The sequence below is a fragment of the Scomber japonicus genome, chromosome 19 (assembly GCF_027409825.1).
Source record: "Scomber japonicus isolate fScoJap1 chromosome 19, fScoJap1.pri, whole genome shotgun sequence".
Taxonomy (NCBI): domain Eukaryota; kingdom Metazoa; phylum Chordata; class Actinopteri; order Scombriformes; family Scombridae; genus Scomber; species Scomber japonicus.
This window is the reverse complement of record NC_070596.1, coordinates 14011542-14027057: the sequence shown is the minus strand read 5'-3', so window position 1 is coordinate 14027057 and position 15516 is coordinate 14011542. Positions and strand designations below refer to the sequence as shown.

The 15516-nt window shown below is 38.7% G+C and overlaps 2 protein-coding genes across 5 annotated transcripts in view; both read left to right on the top strand.

Annotated features, from left to right (window-relative positions):
• Window positions 1-15516, top strand: part of LOC128380395 (rab GTPase-activating protein 1) — a 75933-nt gene that overhangs the window by 40651 nt on the left and 19766 nt on the right. For all 4 annotated transcript variants that reach the window (XR_008323485.1, XM_053340201.1, XM_053340200.1 and 1 more), the window contains 5 exons: window positions 10981-11094; window positions 13595-13669; window positions 14228-14353; window positions 14575-14718; window positions 15063-15104. Coding sequence is in view for 3 of the 4 variants with exons in the window: in XM_053340201.1 (XP_053196176.1) it covers window positions 10981-11094; window positions 13595-13669; window positions 14228-14353; window positions 14575-14718; window positions 15063-15104 (501 nt within the window). In the remaining variant the exon portion in view is untranslated. The remainder of the gene's footprint in view (window positions 1-10980; window positions 11095-13594; window positions 13670-14227; window positions 14354-14574; window positions 14719-15062; window positions 15105-15516) is intronic.
• LOC128380400 (probable G-protein coupled receptor 21) lies at window positions 615-1853 on the top strand. The gene has a single exon (XM_053340208.1). The coding sequence runs from the start codon at window positions 615-617 to the stop codon at window positions 1851-1853; it is 1239 nt and encodes a 412-aa protein (XP_053196183.1).

The following is a 15516-nucleotide window of genomic DNA, read 5'->3' as shown; positions in this document are numbered from 1 at the left end:
GAGAAATTATCCTTAATGTCTCCTTGACTCAATTTGCGTATGCAGCTCATTTCACAATAATGTATCTTCACTGGAAGCTGTGTTTGTGACTCTGTGGACTGTAAACAGATAAGAGGGAGCTCTCGGTCTGTGCCTTCTACAGCTGCAGCAGATGTTGAAGCCATCTCTGACTTTATAGGGAGTGGAGGCATTTCAAGCGTAGATTGGACTGGAATTTCTTTAAACAAAGTCATTTCTTTCTTTTTTCCCCTTTTTGTGCCTTCAGCTGGGAAGTTTGCTTCACTGGAAACAAAGACGGAAAGGATCACACACATTGATTTTTGTGTGTTAATCTGTTTGCAGGTGTGTGTATCCTTTTGTATCTTTGTATAAAACTATACCTCCCTGCACCGAGGACAAACCCAGGCTGCTTCCTCACCTCTCCCCGTCCTTTCCATCCCTCCTGCATTTGAAATGGCAGATGGTGGCAGTCTCATAATGGAGCCACAGCACGGAGCTTTTCGTTTGGACTGAAACCATACAGCTAGACTCTCAACCAGCCAGCTACCTGACAAAATAGTCCTTGGGTTCACCGTACCCTTGAAGGGCCCCTCAGACACGTATTCCTGCCCAAGATGATGAATTCCTCCCTAGATCCACTGAACCAGAGCTCTGCTGACCCGTCAAACTTCTCTGCACCCTTTTGCCTGCTTGAGATAGGCTATTCCCAGATTTTCAGCACCTGCCTGCTTGAAGTCTCTATCATACTTCTCCTCACTGTTCTCATTATTTCGGGTAACCTTGTGGTGATTTTTGTATTTCACTGTGCTCCTTTGCTTAGCCAGCACACCACTAGTGCTTTCATCCAGACTATGGCATATGCTGATCTGCTGGTGGGGATCAGCTGCCTCTTCCCTTCCCTGTCCCTCCTCCATCACCTCCAGGGCCTCGACCCCAAACTCACCTGCCAGGTATTTGGGTACATGGTGTCAGTTTTGAAGTCAGTTTCAATGGCATCGTTAGCTTGTGTGAGTGTGGACCGCTACATCGCCATCACTCGACCTCTGACTTACGCGTCTTTAGTGACACCCTGTCGAGTGCGCTGCTGCATTGCTCTAATATGGCTGTACTCTGCTCTGGTGTTTCTACCATCTTTCCTTGGGTGGGGGAAACCTGGTTACCACGGTGATGTGGTGGAGTGGTGCGCAGTTGAATGGAGGACTCGTCCGGCCTTCACAACCTTTATTGTTGCACTGCTCTACGCCCCAGCTGCACTCACTGTCTGCTTCACCTACGCCAATATCTTCAAGATCTGCCGACAACACACCAGGGAGATCAGCGAGCGCCACGCACGTTACAGACCCCAACAGCTCCAGGGTCCAGGAATCACAGCGGACTCTATGGTCAAGGACAATAGTGCGATAGAGCAAGGGCAGTTTCCCCACTTATCCCAACAAAAACACCTTCACCACCAGCCACAGTATCAGCAGCCTTCATCAACGTACCCGGACAAACGTTATGCTATGGTACTGTTCCGCATTACCAGTGTGTTTTATATCCTCTGGTTGCCCTACATCCTCTACTTTCTGTTGGAGAGTGGAGGGATCTACCACCACCCTGCAGCGTCATTCCTCACCACATGGCTGGCCATCAGCAACAGCTTCTGTAACTGTCTCATCTACAGCCTCTCCAACTCTGCCTTCAGGAAGGGCCTCAAACGCCTCTGCTCATTCTGTTTACAACGCAGTAACAGTGGTTTTGGGGTTAGGAACACCAAAAAGGCTTTCCTTGGTTCCGTTGAAAAGGGATGTGCAGGGTCAGGGTATGGATATGGTCATGGGGAAATAGGAATTGGCACAACATGTCATGTGTAGTGCACACACACTTGGCATTTGAACTTTTTAAGAGATGCCTGATGCGATTGCATTAAAATGTCTCCTCTGTAAGATTAAATGTGCTCTAAAGTGATGGAAGGAGGCGTCGATCTGCCACTGCTGTTTCTGTCGCATTTGGAGGTTACACAGGCGTCCTCTCTGCACATGCCACAGCTGGCAAAGACAGAAGAAAGCAGTCAAGAGCAAAGCACTGAAGGATTAATGGCCTAAATATCCCTACAAGGTGTTTTAAATGGTCAAGGAAATCCAGCATATTGTGTATGGACAGAGGTGAAGAATGGAAGGGGTTTTAAAGCAGAAAAAGGTGTCAACTCTTTTGAGGTTGAACATTTTTATCTTATCAGTTTTCTTGGACAGGAAGTGAATCCTTAACTTATTTTGCCAAAATAACAAAATCTAAGAAACTCTTGAGTATTGTCATGAAGAAAACTGTTACGAAAAGTTGTTAGTTCAGTGTGTGAAACAGTGTGACCTTTGTTTGTTGCCAGATTATCAGCACAGTATGTGTGTTGAATGCAAAAAAGAAGAAATGAATGCAGTTGACTGCTGTGTTTTTGTAATGTAGTTCTGAGGTGAACTGCCAAACTCCTTAAATATGTTTCATGTGCTCTAACCCACTCTGTATTTACATACTAAAAGTGATGCAATAGTATGTGTGTATTGTGTACTTGTTGTGTCTTTTAGTATATTAAATGACTGAATGATTGAGCTTAGTCAGTGAAAAGAAGGTTTAAACCTAATGTATCATTTCATAGCTACTTTGCATAAACTGTTTATTTGTTTGTCTGCACAAGACATGTATTGATGAACTTTGAATTTTAGATTATTTATTGATCCAAGTTGTTGTATAAGACATAAAGTTCAGGGGGTATAATCATTGAGCCCGCTGTTTGTAATATATGCTACGAGATGCTTTGGTGTACGACTGTTAACCTGACAAAAAGCCACAATTATTTTTAATCAATTTCTCTTGTAATGAACTTTTGTCACTATTGTTGCACCTTTGTTGTTTTATGTAACTAAACTTATTCCATAACTGTCCAATGCAGAGCAAGACCAAGAAAGGATGTATTTTTAGACATTTTGTACACTGATTGTTGGTACATCATTAGGCAGATTTTTCTTTTTAGATTTTTTTTTCCTGACAGATGGAAAAGACACAATTAGACGAATGACCCTTGAACTGTGACACTTTGTCTTTGTGATTGGCCGAAAGCAAACATCCAATTAGAAACTGTGAGTGTGTGATTGTGAAAATCTCACATTGACATGTTCTTCTAAGTAATTGCAAGTAACTTACATACATAGGTGTATGCTACATTGTGATCACATTATTGTGCCTGCATTCGTGGGACTAGAGCATGCACAGATTTAACACACACACACACACACACACACACACACACACACACAGAGGAGGATCACATGTAAACAGAACAGACAAATAGCCCGTTCTCTCTGCCAGCAGGCTAACCTCTGTGTGGCACCATGAAGCGATTTTGACCCCTCAACTTCCCGGGAGTTAAATTTGCTTGTGTGTGCGTGCCTGTGTGCATGCACACGTTGTAGTCTGTTTCCATCGTCTTGTCCCCGTGTGTATCTTTTGTGGATCCCTTTCACTCTAACTTGATATTCAAAACAAGCTAATCAAGACGAATAATAAGCGGAATGGATCCAAGTGTACATACTGTGGCGTAAACTCAGAGGTTGTTAAAAATGATCCATGTTCTGATCCAAGGAGACTCACGCTACCGGGGCTCAGTTTATTTAGTTGCCAATACTCTAGCTTTATATACTTTATCTAATGTACCAAAGACAGTTTAACGGATATTCTCGGAATATGATCATTTTTTTTCTAAATATCTAATATATGAAGATTTAGTAACATGCAAGTGGAATTTACACAAAGTTTGTGTAGGTCCACTGCACTGTGTTGGCTCAGTGATGCCTATTGTGCATGAACACGACTGTTTCTAAGTAGACAGTGATATATTGTTGCCTTGATACACAAATGAAAATGAACAGTTGGGAAAGTATTTTTTTTCTCAAACATTTAGGGAGGGATCCATTTATAGACATGCAGCTGTTTTTAGAGAGAACTAACAATTGTATGCATGTGCAGAGATGAAAATGTACATCAGCCAGCCATGGGCAATTGATTCCACATTATGTGAGGAATTACCCCATTTTGTTTGTATTTTCAGTAATTCAAAATGTGACTGTTAATTCAGTTACATTTTTGTTTATGCTTCACTATCCTTTTTACTCTGTTCTGTAAGAGTGAAAATGAGGAGAAGCAAAACACATGACTCAAAGCTGTTATTCTTTTGCATGTATTTGAGTGTGTACCTTTACAAATATTTGCTCACATATAAGATAATGGTTGTGTATGAGTGTGTGTGCAAGTATGTTCGGATTCGACCACTGGCTGAATTGGACTGTTTAACGTCTTCTAGCAAAGGTGCTAACAGAGTTATCACCCTTCATTGCTTTATTAGCGTGACGTCACTTCCCTAGAGTATACTGTTTTGTGAGTGCGTGTGAGTATGATGTACAACGGTGGTAGATAGATTCACATGTTGTCTTTTAAATATTTTGTCTGTCATTTGTGAAGCATTGCCAAATATTTCTTCTTTTGTTCCACTCTCTGAACAAGTGTGAGTGTAGAGAAATGGCGTATTGAATGTCTGATTGTCAAACTACACAAATTTATTTTTGTAAAGTTGCTCATTTTTCTGTCTTTTCTCTTGTGAATTGATAAATGGTCTAGGTGTAGCAGCATGCTTACCTAATGAAATGATTGAAGTTGTCTTTATAAAGATGCATTTTTTTATTTGACAGTTTTTATTGAGGTGTTTCTACTGTAAACATTTTTTTTTAGTCTTGGAAAGAGCTATGTTAGGTTCTCCAGTAAAACCCCACAAACAAGATATTATATCCCAATTAATGATACAGTTCCTCATATTTATAAAATTTAGTTTGAAGTGTTATGGGACATTTATGTAACATTTAAATTATTGGAAATGTCAGGTGGTGGGTTGCTGCTACTTCTTGGCAGGTTTAGGGTTAGGGTTAGGGGTAGCTAATGAAGTCACATACTGTATATGTGGCTTATGTAAATAATTGTGTAGACTGTAACAGGAAAACATGAAATTCAGACCTTAGTTACAAATGACCCTAAAATTCATATTGAGGTAGGAGGATCTTTATCTTGAACATATTGCTCCCTCTCTCTTTGGAAAACAAAAACGTTATGTAATTAACAACAAAGTTATTTCATACCATCTGAATACTGGTTGGCCATTGTACCTTAGAGTAGAGACTGTACAGTACACAACACAACTTCAGTGTAATAGTGCACTTTAACACACACACACACACACACACACACTCTTCTCTTATCTGTCTTTGAATCTGTATTAGATTTTTGTCATTGTGTTTATGTAAGCCTAAATAGGCCACACCAGACCCCTGCTGATGGCTGACTCATGACCCAGCTGTTCTTAGGAGCTGATTATTATCACATTAGTACTGAGACTGACCACTGTAACAAAACCTTTGTGTGGAAACTTCCCAAAAGATGCAGGAATTTCTCTCCACATGTGTTTTTGTCCACAATTTTGTCCCAGTGAACAATGAGCCATTTGTAAGTTACAGATTGAGAAACTGAAGCCATTACCCTATTACATCCCGACAAACCACGTCCTATTTCATATGTCAGGTGTGTTGAATTTGTAATAATGTTTTTGTAAGATGTATGCTTGGATGAATGATAGAATGCTGGGATGGTGTAAATGGTCAAACATGTTTAATTTTTCTGTCAGTGAAGGTGAGTCTTTGAGACCAATAAGACATTTTTCAATACATAATGCTTTGTAGGTGACAAACCTATATGGTATTGTAAGATGTACACATTGTGTATCTGTACTGTGCAAATAAATGTAATGTTATCTCAGTGTATTCAGACCTTCCTTGTACTAGTTGATTTGCTACAACAGAGGCGTGGATGTTCAAGATTACGTACGCAAAAGAAAGAGTGCACATTTCTCCTTTTATTGTTAGTACACTCCCACAGGTTAAATGTCATCTGTAATCACTACTACTTAACACACATTCTGTATTATTTGTGACAAATATTAAAAAAGTTATATTATAAATGTTATGCAGAAAGGAAAAACGACCACTGTTGGCCAAAAGATTAAGTAGGGATATTGATAAGAAAAGTAATAGCTCACATTCACATAGAATTTCCCAGCATTTTCTAAATGGTAAATACTTCACTGTAGATTGTTACAGATAAAAATAAATTGCTGCTGTATTAAGTTCCCTCATTGAAATCAAATGCACCATATTTGTGCAGTCAATCTGATAAATGTGCATGCTAGCAAAGCTGCATCAGGCAATATAAGTAGACTCAACTATTGAATGATTGGGGAAAAAGCTATAAACATTAGAGAATGCAGGTTATTGTAGTTTTGGCAGTGTATGTAGTATGTATGATTTACATGGCTTCCTCCCTCAGTCTGTTGCCACTGTTTCTGATCGTGATCAAATCCACATTTTGCCTGCTTTTCTGTCTCAGAAGCAGTGTAGCTGTGCACAAGTGGCACAAAAAGTAGGGCAAGAGACAGATGATTAACATTTAATGACAGATGACGCGAAGGTGAGGAAACGGCACAACGGGAAGAGCATGTGCTCTGTCGACTGCAGTTTATTTTAAAGAAGAGACAAAGAATGTCCAAATGAACTAACCAGTATTTGTTTTATTTATGTAATTAAAAATTACACATAACAAATCTGCTTCTATACTATACACGTTTGTCTTGATGCCTTTTCTAAATTTACTGTCACATTTACTAATTCTTCTCTAATTTAAACTTGAATCCAGGGTAATGAGCAACCTGGGTTGTTTTTGTGTTAGAGTAAATTTTATATCAAGCTTGATAAATATTACCTCATGTTCTTTGGGCATCTCAGCAGGGTCCTTTAGGAGCAGAGAAAGAAAAACAGAATGACATGTCAGCTATTGTGTTGACTCAGAGAAAATCAGGGACATAAACAATAGAGGGCTAGCTACTCAACCTTCCCACGGAAGCCCTACTCTGGTACTTTATTCCTAGCCTTCGACATACACAAAAACACACAATGTAGCTCTGCCAGTTTTTGTTCACCCTCAGTGAAGAGTTTTTGTGTTTCTGTGAGAAGGACATGTTTTGACTTCTATTCAGGCAGTTACCTGTCACTGACAGTAGATGCTATGATGTATCTAGTGTTTTTAAAGACACTTCAACAGAAATGGATCAGTGAGCATGAATAATTCATACAGTAGCTGTTATGCTTGTCTCTTTTTGCTGTTAATTGTAATCAGATTGACGTTTGATGAGAGGTGAGACTGATGGCCTGTGCCAATTCAACAGTATTATGAACATTCTTATTACAGTTTTCAACTGTAACTAGGGGCATATTCATTTATGATGGGTAATTAAACTCAATGGTGTTGGAAGAAATACTCAACAAGTAAAAAAATGACAGTTTGTAGCACATAAGATGAGCCATTATGTTGAAAGTAGGGGTATATTTTTCAGGTATTTTCATTATTAAATGTGCTTTTAAAAATAAATATTTTTGGTTGGACACTGTTTTATATGTTGCATTATTGCCCTCCTCAAAGTTTTGAAGCCTTTCTGGAAGCAATGTTTGATCAAACTATTAAAGGAGTAGTTCAACAATTTGGGAAATACACTCATTTGCTTTCTTGCCGGAAGTTGGACAAGAAAATTGATCACTCTCATGTCTCAACTTTAAATATAGCGTTATAGCTAGGAAGCGCTTAGCTTAGCATAAATACTGGAAGTGAAACATTAACACATTAACTACTGATTTTTGAACTGATTTTTACATATCTGTTGATTAGTGAACAACCTGCTAATTTTCTTGTTCATTTGTAAAACTTGAAAAAAATTGGTAGGCATAGTTTTAAAGTTCACCAGTATGCTAAGCGTTCAGCCATGGGGCAGTTTTATATTCATATAACACTTAATTCAATACATTGTACACATTTCTTTCTGAGTGATATTCATCTACTCAAATTAGTGCAATTAACTTAATCCAGGATGACCACAGTCACAGGTCTTTATGAAGCAGCAAATAATTTGTAGTCACCTCTTTTCTCCCTGCCTTTCTTTTTATCATTTTAACTTACTCTCACACTTCCGTCCATCACAATGAAACACTGGATATGTTTTCTCTCCCCTCTCACGCTACCCTCATTCCAAACCTCTCTTTAACTGAACAGATAGACAGACAGAGAGGAAGCTAATTGGCCATTATGTCAGAGGTCTTTGTACATGCTCTCAGCACTTCAGATAAGTATGGCTAAGTGGCTCTTGTATAAACATGGATCCTTATCATTCACTGAGAGACTGTAGCCCAGTGTAATGGGCCCTTCACACTGGACACAGTATTTCCTCCTGTGCACTATAAAACCTGTCAATACCAATGTCTTTTGCTGCGAATGAACACATTTCTGCAGGACCTGTGTGCACCGTTTTGTCCAGCTTGATATCCTTGGGGTTCAAGTTCAGCCTGGTTGAACTTTATTGATGTGCATTGTGGTGAAAATGTGAAATGTCTGTTTGGACAAAGTGAAGTAGCCAACAAGGAAGGACAGAATATACTGTTCAGACTGAAATTAAAATTCAGTTACAATGTATTTTAAAATGTGTACAGAGTTTGTGTTAGTAAGGCCCTCTTTGGAAATAACACAACAGATCATGGTGTGTTTGGAAAATGATAACTGGATAGGATATTTTAGATGTTTTGAAGTGCTGTATGTATAAAATGCCAACAGTATGACGAACCTTGGGGCAGAATCAACCATGGCCAACATTACTCTGTAACAATCAACATTACTAAACCATGTAGTCAAGTTGGCTATGCTTACACACACACACAGAGACACACACACACACAGGGAAACATACAGTAACTATGGCTCACAGGGTGTGGTGGAAGTTGTGGAATGGACTTTAAAAAAAGCCCACTGTTGTCGGCCTCTGATCCCCATTAGCTCACTTTGTTTTAGTATTCCTTTCTTCCTGCATTTCTTCTTATACTTGCATTATTTTTGTTTCACGCTCTTCCTCTGTGGAAGTTAGAACAGAACCCGTAAGAGAAAAAAAGGAGTGGGAGGGACCTGATGGGTAACAGAGAGAGAGAGAGAGGGAGAGAAAAGGTATAATTAGATTATTACAGAGTGTACAAGAGAAATTTGAGAAGTATTGGTAATTTAAATGAATGGATTTTCTGAGGTATATGGTTTTAATTTACACCTGCTTTGAAAATGGGGGTTCAGGGTCGTTTCATAAGAAGGGATTTCAAGCCTGTAAGATCAATGGTAGGCTTTAGTTCCACAAATATGCCTTCAAGCAAGGCAGGGAATTCCGAAAAAACTACCTTCTAACTTTCCAATGTGTAATGGAGACTTTTCCCTGCATGGATCAACAGAGTATCACATTAATTTGTTCATTCAGCATGAACTTGGCAAAGCATTATTGTTTCTTACCGCTGACTGAACGGCAACCTCTGTCTCATTATCCACTGTTCGTGTGAGAGCAGGGCCACAGCGACAGGCCTCAGAGAATGCCTTAACAAGTTTCTGCACAGAAAGCTAAATGAATGCCCCAATTTTTTTCTTATTACATCACCTAACATAATGCCCCAACTTCAGAGCCACTTCCTCCAAATATTACAAGAAGATACCTCAACATGTTGTATTTGATTTGTCATGTAATGGCCAAGGAGGGAATAACTTACTTACTTATTTAGAGGCTGTTGGTTTTTCAAATAGACTGATCGTTAAAAATGAAATGAGAGGTGATTAATCTTTGAAAAGCAAGGCTAGTTTAGACTCTAGTCTGGAGTATTTACTGGTGTGTGTGTGCGTGTGTGCATGTGCGTGTGTGTGTGTGTGTGTGGGTGTGGTATTTCCACTCTGTGGTGCTCTGTCATCACAGTAGAGGGATATCCCAGAGAAGTGTGTTGCCGCGGGCTTGTGTATGTACAGGTTGGGCTTGTGCTCACACCTTTGTTTGTGTATATATTTCTGCCTGTGCTCACTGTCACAGTATAGGGATCGTCTAATGTTATGTCTGCATATATAGTGTTTTTCTTCCTGCCAAAAAAAATTACACATGCACTTCCAAACAATAATCTCCATCCATTAAAATTTTGAGGCTGAAAATACTTTTCTTTAGATTTTTTTTTCTTCATGTATCTCTTGTTTGTCCGTCCTAGTCTTCCACCCAGCCCTCATCTGTCCACAGACAAAAAGTCTTCACAGTTTCTTCACTCTGTTACATGTCAGATTGATGATGGTAACAGGTGTGATGATGAAAGCCAAATATCCTTTTATAAGCCTGCTTCAGTGTGCTTATTTTTCTCTAAAATTGCCTCGTTGTTGATATCACTCTGCTGTAAGACATTGTATCAGAGATATTCTCAGCACAGAATACAAATAGTTAATGTGCAACATGCCAAGTAAATTGTATTTCACAGTGACTTGATTTTAGACATTGAGCTTTTAGTCCCACTGCTGTCGAATTTCGTCAGTTTGAACTCCTGTACGGTATGTTAAATCAAGATCATACATAGTCTCTAAATCAGTCTCTCTGTGTTTTGTGTTACATGTTGTATTTAGTCTGTTTTCCTATATTGTTAACAGTCAGTTAATAATTGCTATTTGAATGTATTGTGCATTATTTATCATTATGTATGTTTCATCTTTGGCAACACAAGAATGATTATTTTATTAACTTGATTAAAACTAGAAGTGAAATAAGATGTGGTACGATGTGTACTGTCTGTACCGATGAAGAGAACACTCTGTGCCGCTAGTTACTCCTCCTGCCCCTTACTGTAAATCTCAGCCGTGTGCTCGGACACCACATTATTGAAAAACACTGACCACTGCTGGACCTGTGTGGGATTTTTTTTTTAGTAGTGTCTCATTAAGTGACAGAAACACTCTCTCTCTGTCATATGCCTTTACTTCTTTTCACTCCCCTTGACCTTTTTGTCTGTTTCCTCTCCTTTGTCTCACTGTTAGGAGTCCCCACAGGACAGTGCCATCACCAGGGACATTAACAGGACATTCCCAGCTCATGACTACTTCAAAGACACTGGAGGAGATGGACAAGACTCCCTCTATAAGATCTGCAAGGTGGGACACACGTACATGCGAGAGTTGTTTAAATGAATTTGTTTATGAAGTCACTTCAGGTTGATAGTGCAGCTAGTTGATCATAATGATGAATCAGCATAGTGCAAAAAGCAACAGAGCTTAAGAGTTTTTGTAGAGTTACTGCAGAAGTATTTAATCTCTGCTCTTTGCCGTATTGCCTGCATTAAAGCTTTAAGTCACAATGCACATATTCTGTGTATATCCATTGGATCCTTGTGACAGATGGATATCTTCTGGATCTTCTGTTTTAGACAGATGCTTTTCCTCCTTTATAGTGCAACAGTTTATAGAACTAGTATGAGGTTAAAATGTACACCAAATACATCTGTAAAATATTGTTAAACATGAAAATGTGTAAAGGATAGGCTCACAATTTTTTTGTGTGTGTCCTCAAACAGTGCTCACATGCCAATACTCATTATAATAAGTTGTCCTTTCCACACTGGTTAGAAAAGGATTTCAATGAGACTGATGCTGGATAACATGCAAAGTCCTCAATCTATGTAAAATATATTAAGTTTAGCTGCTGCTAATGTGAGGTTTCTTCAGTTCGTGATAAACAAACCAAGTGAGTATCTTCCAAATGTACAGTCCTTCTAGTGTGAAATTCCCTCTTTATGCTTCAATGGACGGAACATAAAGGGTGAAATTTACACTAAAAAACCTGCAAATTTGGATGAAACATACTTGAGCTGTCTGACTCAGACGGCTGAACCCTTATATTAGCTTTTGCTACACTTTGGAATACATTTTTATTATTATAGACATTATTATAGACACTGTGGCCCAGACATGCATTTATACCCTCATGATTACAGATGGGTGACAGTGTATTTGAAAAACTGTACTTTAATTTGAATTATTTACACCATGAGAGACATAAACAACAGCTTTGTTTTCATAGCAGTGTTCATTGCTTGAACCTCTTGGAAATAATAGTAATCTGCATGTGAAAATAAATCACGTTTCCCTTGGAATACAGTGTAATTACTGTGTAAATGACTTGCTCTACAGTAGATCAGACGACAGTGTTTGTAGGGCAGTAGAGAGAGTTGACAGAGCTAAAGGAAAAGGTTCCCTAATTACCTTAACAGCCACTTTGTTTCTGGGTGGTTCAGTGAGTTCATACCAGTCACTGCCTGTTTAGAAAAGCCAAGTAAGTTTCTAATCGAACACACACACACACACACACACACACACGACTCTACTATAATCAGTCCTGCTGCACACTGTATACTGTGCACGTAGACTTTTGCAACTTGTCTATTGATCATGAAGTTCAGGTGCTTTCTTTCTCATGACACGTGCATGTGAGAGTGAGACACACAACCTATAACTCCATGATCCCACATGATTGGTCTGGCTGAAGTGTGTCCACAGTTTTTGTTTTTGTTTTTTTATTACCTCCATTTTCATTTCATTCATTATGTATAACTCAGGTGAGGGCATCCATCTCTTCCCAGACAAGCACCTCCTCAGGTGTGTTTGAATAATTCAGTGCGCCCTCCCTTTCCTCTGTATGTGGATTGATCCACACTTTGTCTGTTTGACTCGACTCATTATTTGTGTTTGTAGCTCAGTAGGCCACTACAGCCCCTTTCCAAACTCCCTCCCTTGTTCCCTCACCTTATTTTTGATCCACTTCTTTTGTACTAACATCTCACTGCAACCTTTCCCTTTCTCTGGCTTCTTTTTTCTTGCCTTTCTGTTTGTCTCTTTATCAGTCTCTACTCATGGCCTTTTTCTCTCTCGCTCTCTCACATCTGCCTCTTTCCTTCGTCTGTCTTCCTTCACAGCTATTTTATTACCGCTATCAAAGCACTTTAACATACAGCCACGTGTATTGTCCTCGTCAGCTTGCACCGCAACAACTTGAGATTTCTAAAAAGTGGACAAGGATGAGTGAATTACTCTCAGCGGCTTTTACCACTTAATTGAAGTGCTCAGTAAACAAACATGTCTGCTTTGGTTTAAGGAACTACATTTTTAAACAAGTTTAATATGACAATGGAAGTTTTTTGGGTGTGCTATTTCCACATTTCTTCTGTCAAATTTTAAACTTGATCTTCATCAGTACCTGTTAAATTTAAGGTCAGTATTTCCTGATGATTTCCCCCTGGTCTGTTTATTTTCTTCAAATTGCTCATCACTTTGTTTCTTTAACTTAATATCCTGCAGGCTTTTCATCTCTCCCACATTTCATGGCATCATTTGACTCTGTCTTGATATCATAAATATAGTTTAATGTAGCTTTTAAACTCTCAGTCTGAGTCTGTCACAGGGTTTAGCTGCAAGGTGACGGCAACATTTGTACCAACATCTGTTTTTCATCATAGTAGATGGACCAGCACCACCCTGGAGTTTTTTTCTATTATTATTTCATCATCCTTTAATTTCTATCAATTTTCGCTTTTACCGTAAAACATATTCAGTAATTTTATGTGTATGTCTGTGCATGTCTGTTTGTCTTCTCCCTCAGGCGTACTCTGTGTATGACGAGGAGATTGGCTACTGCCAGGGACAATCTTTCTTGGCTGCTGTGCTGCTGCTGCACGTGAGTTCTCATATCAGCAGGGTCCAGAAAAATATCATAGCTTTTCAAACAATCTCCAGGACTGGGAGAACTGTTTTGTTTTCATTTAACATCAGTATCTATTTGATTTTCTGCAATGCTGAACGGTTGCTCTGGCTTATTTCTAATGTCTTGACCCTTGGTCTGTATATTGAGTTCAGGAGACAGTAGATATGATGTACTCTTACTGAACAAATGCAGTTTAAGAAAGATTTCAGGTGGAAGGTGGCATCTGTGGGCAATTAACATTTTAAATGTATAAATAATATATAAGATATCTGTGTTCATGCCACCCTGGAGTGACTTTCTTGTAAGCACACCTGCAGTCGAGGGATATGTTAACACTGCCACCTAGTGGAGACATAATGTCATTGTACAATATTTTTGAAGCTGATAGGACAAGTAATAAGGCAATAAATTAAATGCATTCTTGATTAAAATACCTAACTCAACTGGTAATCTAACTCACCTGCAATCTGTGTCATCAGGTTATGAATTAGCATCATCATGATCACTAACTCTCTTGGATTTCTTCTTCAGATGCCAGAGGAGCAAGCTTTCAGTGTGCTTGTCAAGATCATGTTTGATTACGGGCTCAGGGACCTTTTCAAGCAGAACTTTGAAGATCTGCATTGCAAGTTCTTCCAACTTGAGAGACTCATGCAGGTGCGTGTGATGTTCACTGGTCATATTCACTCTGTCCATGTCCTGTATCATAATCACATTAATAATATTTATAATTTGTAATGCTTATAACAGTTTTGTTCTTTACACCTACAAATTTACATCTCCAATTACTTTCTCTTTCATCACATCATTCCTTCTTTTCTACATCCCTGCCCTCTTATCTTTATTTCTCCTCCTCGTTTTTCTATCTTCTTCAACAGGAATATATTCCAGATCTGTACAACCATTTCCTGAACGTGGGTCTGGAGGCTCATATGTACGCTTCTCAGTGGTTCCTCACCCTCTTCACAGCCAAGTTCCCTCTTTACATGGTCTTCCATATCATCGACCTGTTACTGTGTGAGGTTGGTAATGAAATAAAAAGACACATGCACACAGAAGTATATTTATTGACTTTTGAATCAATTCACACCTTATTATTTTTACCACAACATGATATGTTGCAGATGATTTATAAACTGACATTAGATCATAACAATAAGAAACTAAGAAGACTTATTGTATTAAGTGTGTTTTGGTTGCAAAAATATCAAATCGCTGATTGTGCACACACCTAAACTATTACAGTATTTACTTAAACACATTTTTATTTCTATTCCTTTAACCTTACATTAGCTCTGCTCTTCCAAATAACCACTTACCTGCTGCTAAATCCAGCCTGAACCTGAAACCTTTTCTTTATTCTCAGGGCATCAGCGTGATCTTCAATGTAGCCTTGGCACTTCTGAAGGTAAGCTAGTCCACACAAATATGAACACTTTAGCACTGCACACAGCTCTGTGTAACAGAAATGCACAGCATGTGCCAAAAGAAAATGAAGCCATGGAAAGATTTTACCCGTTTGCACATGTGAGCAGGTGCAGACTGAAGCATTGTGTTACTCCATTACACTGAGCTGAAAGCAATGCACATGTTTGTAGTTGAGATGGGTTTAGCCTCAAAATTAGAGTTATATGAAAACATAAATCTCTTTGGAGCAACTTTTATTATATTATTATTATCTTTATTTTTAGACTTAAGCTGATTCTCATAAACCTGCTATTTATGACATCTAGATTGTTTTAACAATTCAGAACAGTGAGGATTGTGCTTCTTCTATTACAATAAAAGCAAATAAATCTTCAATCTCTTGCGTGGATACT

Excerpts from the sequence above, each read along its gene's own strand:
- LOC128380400 (XM_053340208.1), top strand. The coding sequence starts at position 615 with ATGATGAATTCCTCCCTAGATCCACTGAACCAGAGCTCTGCTGACCCG.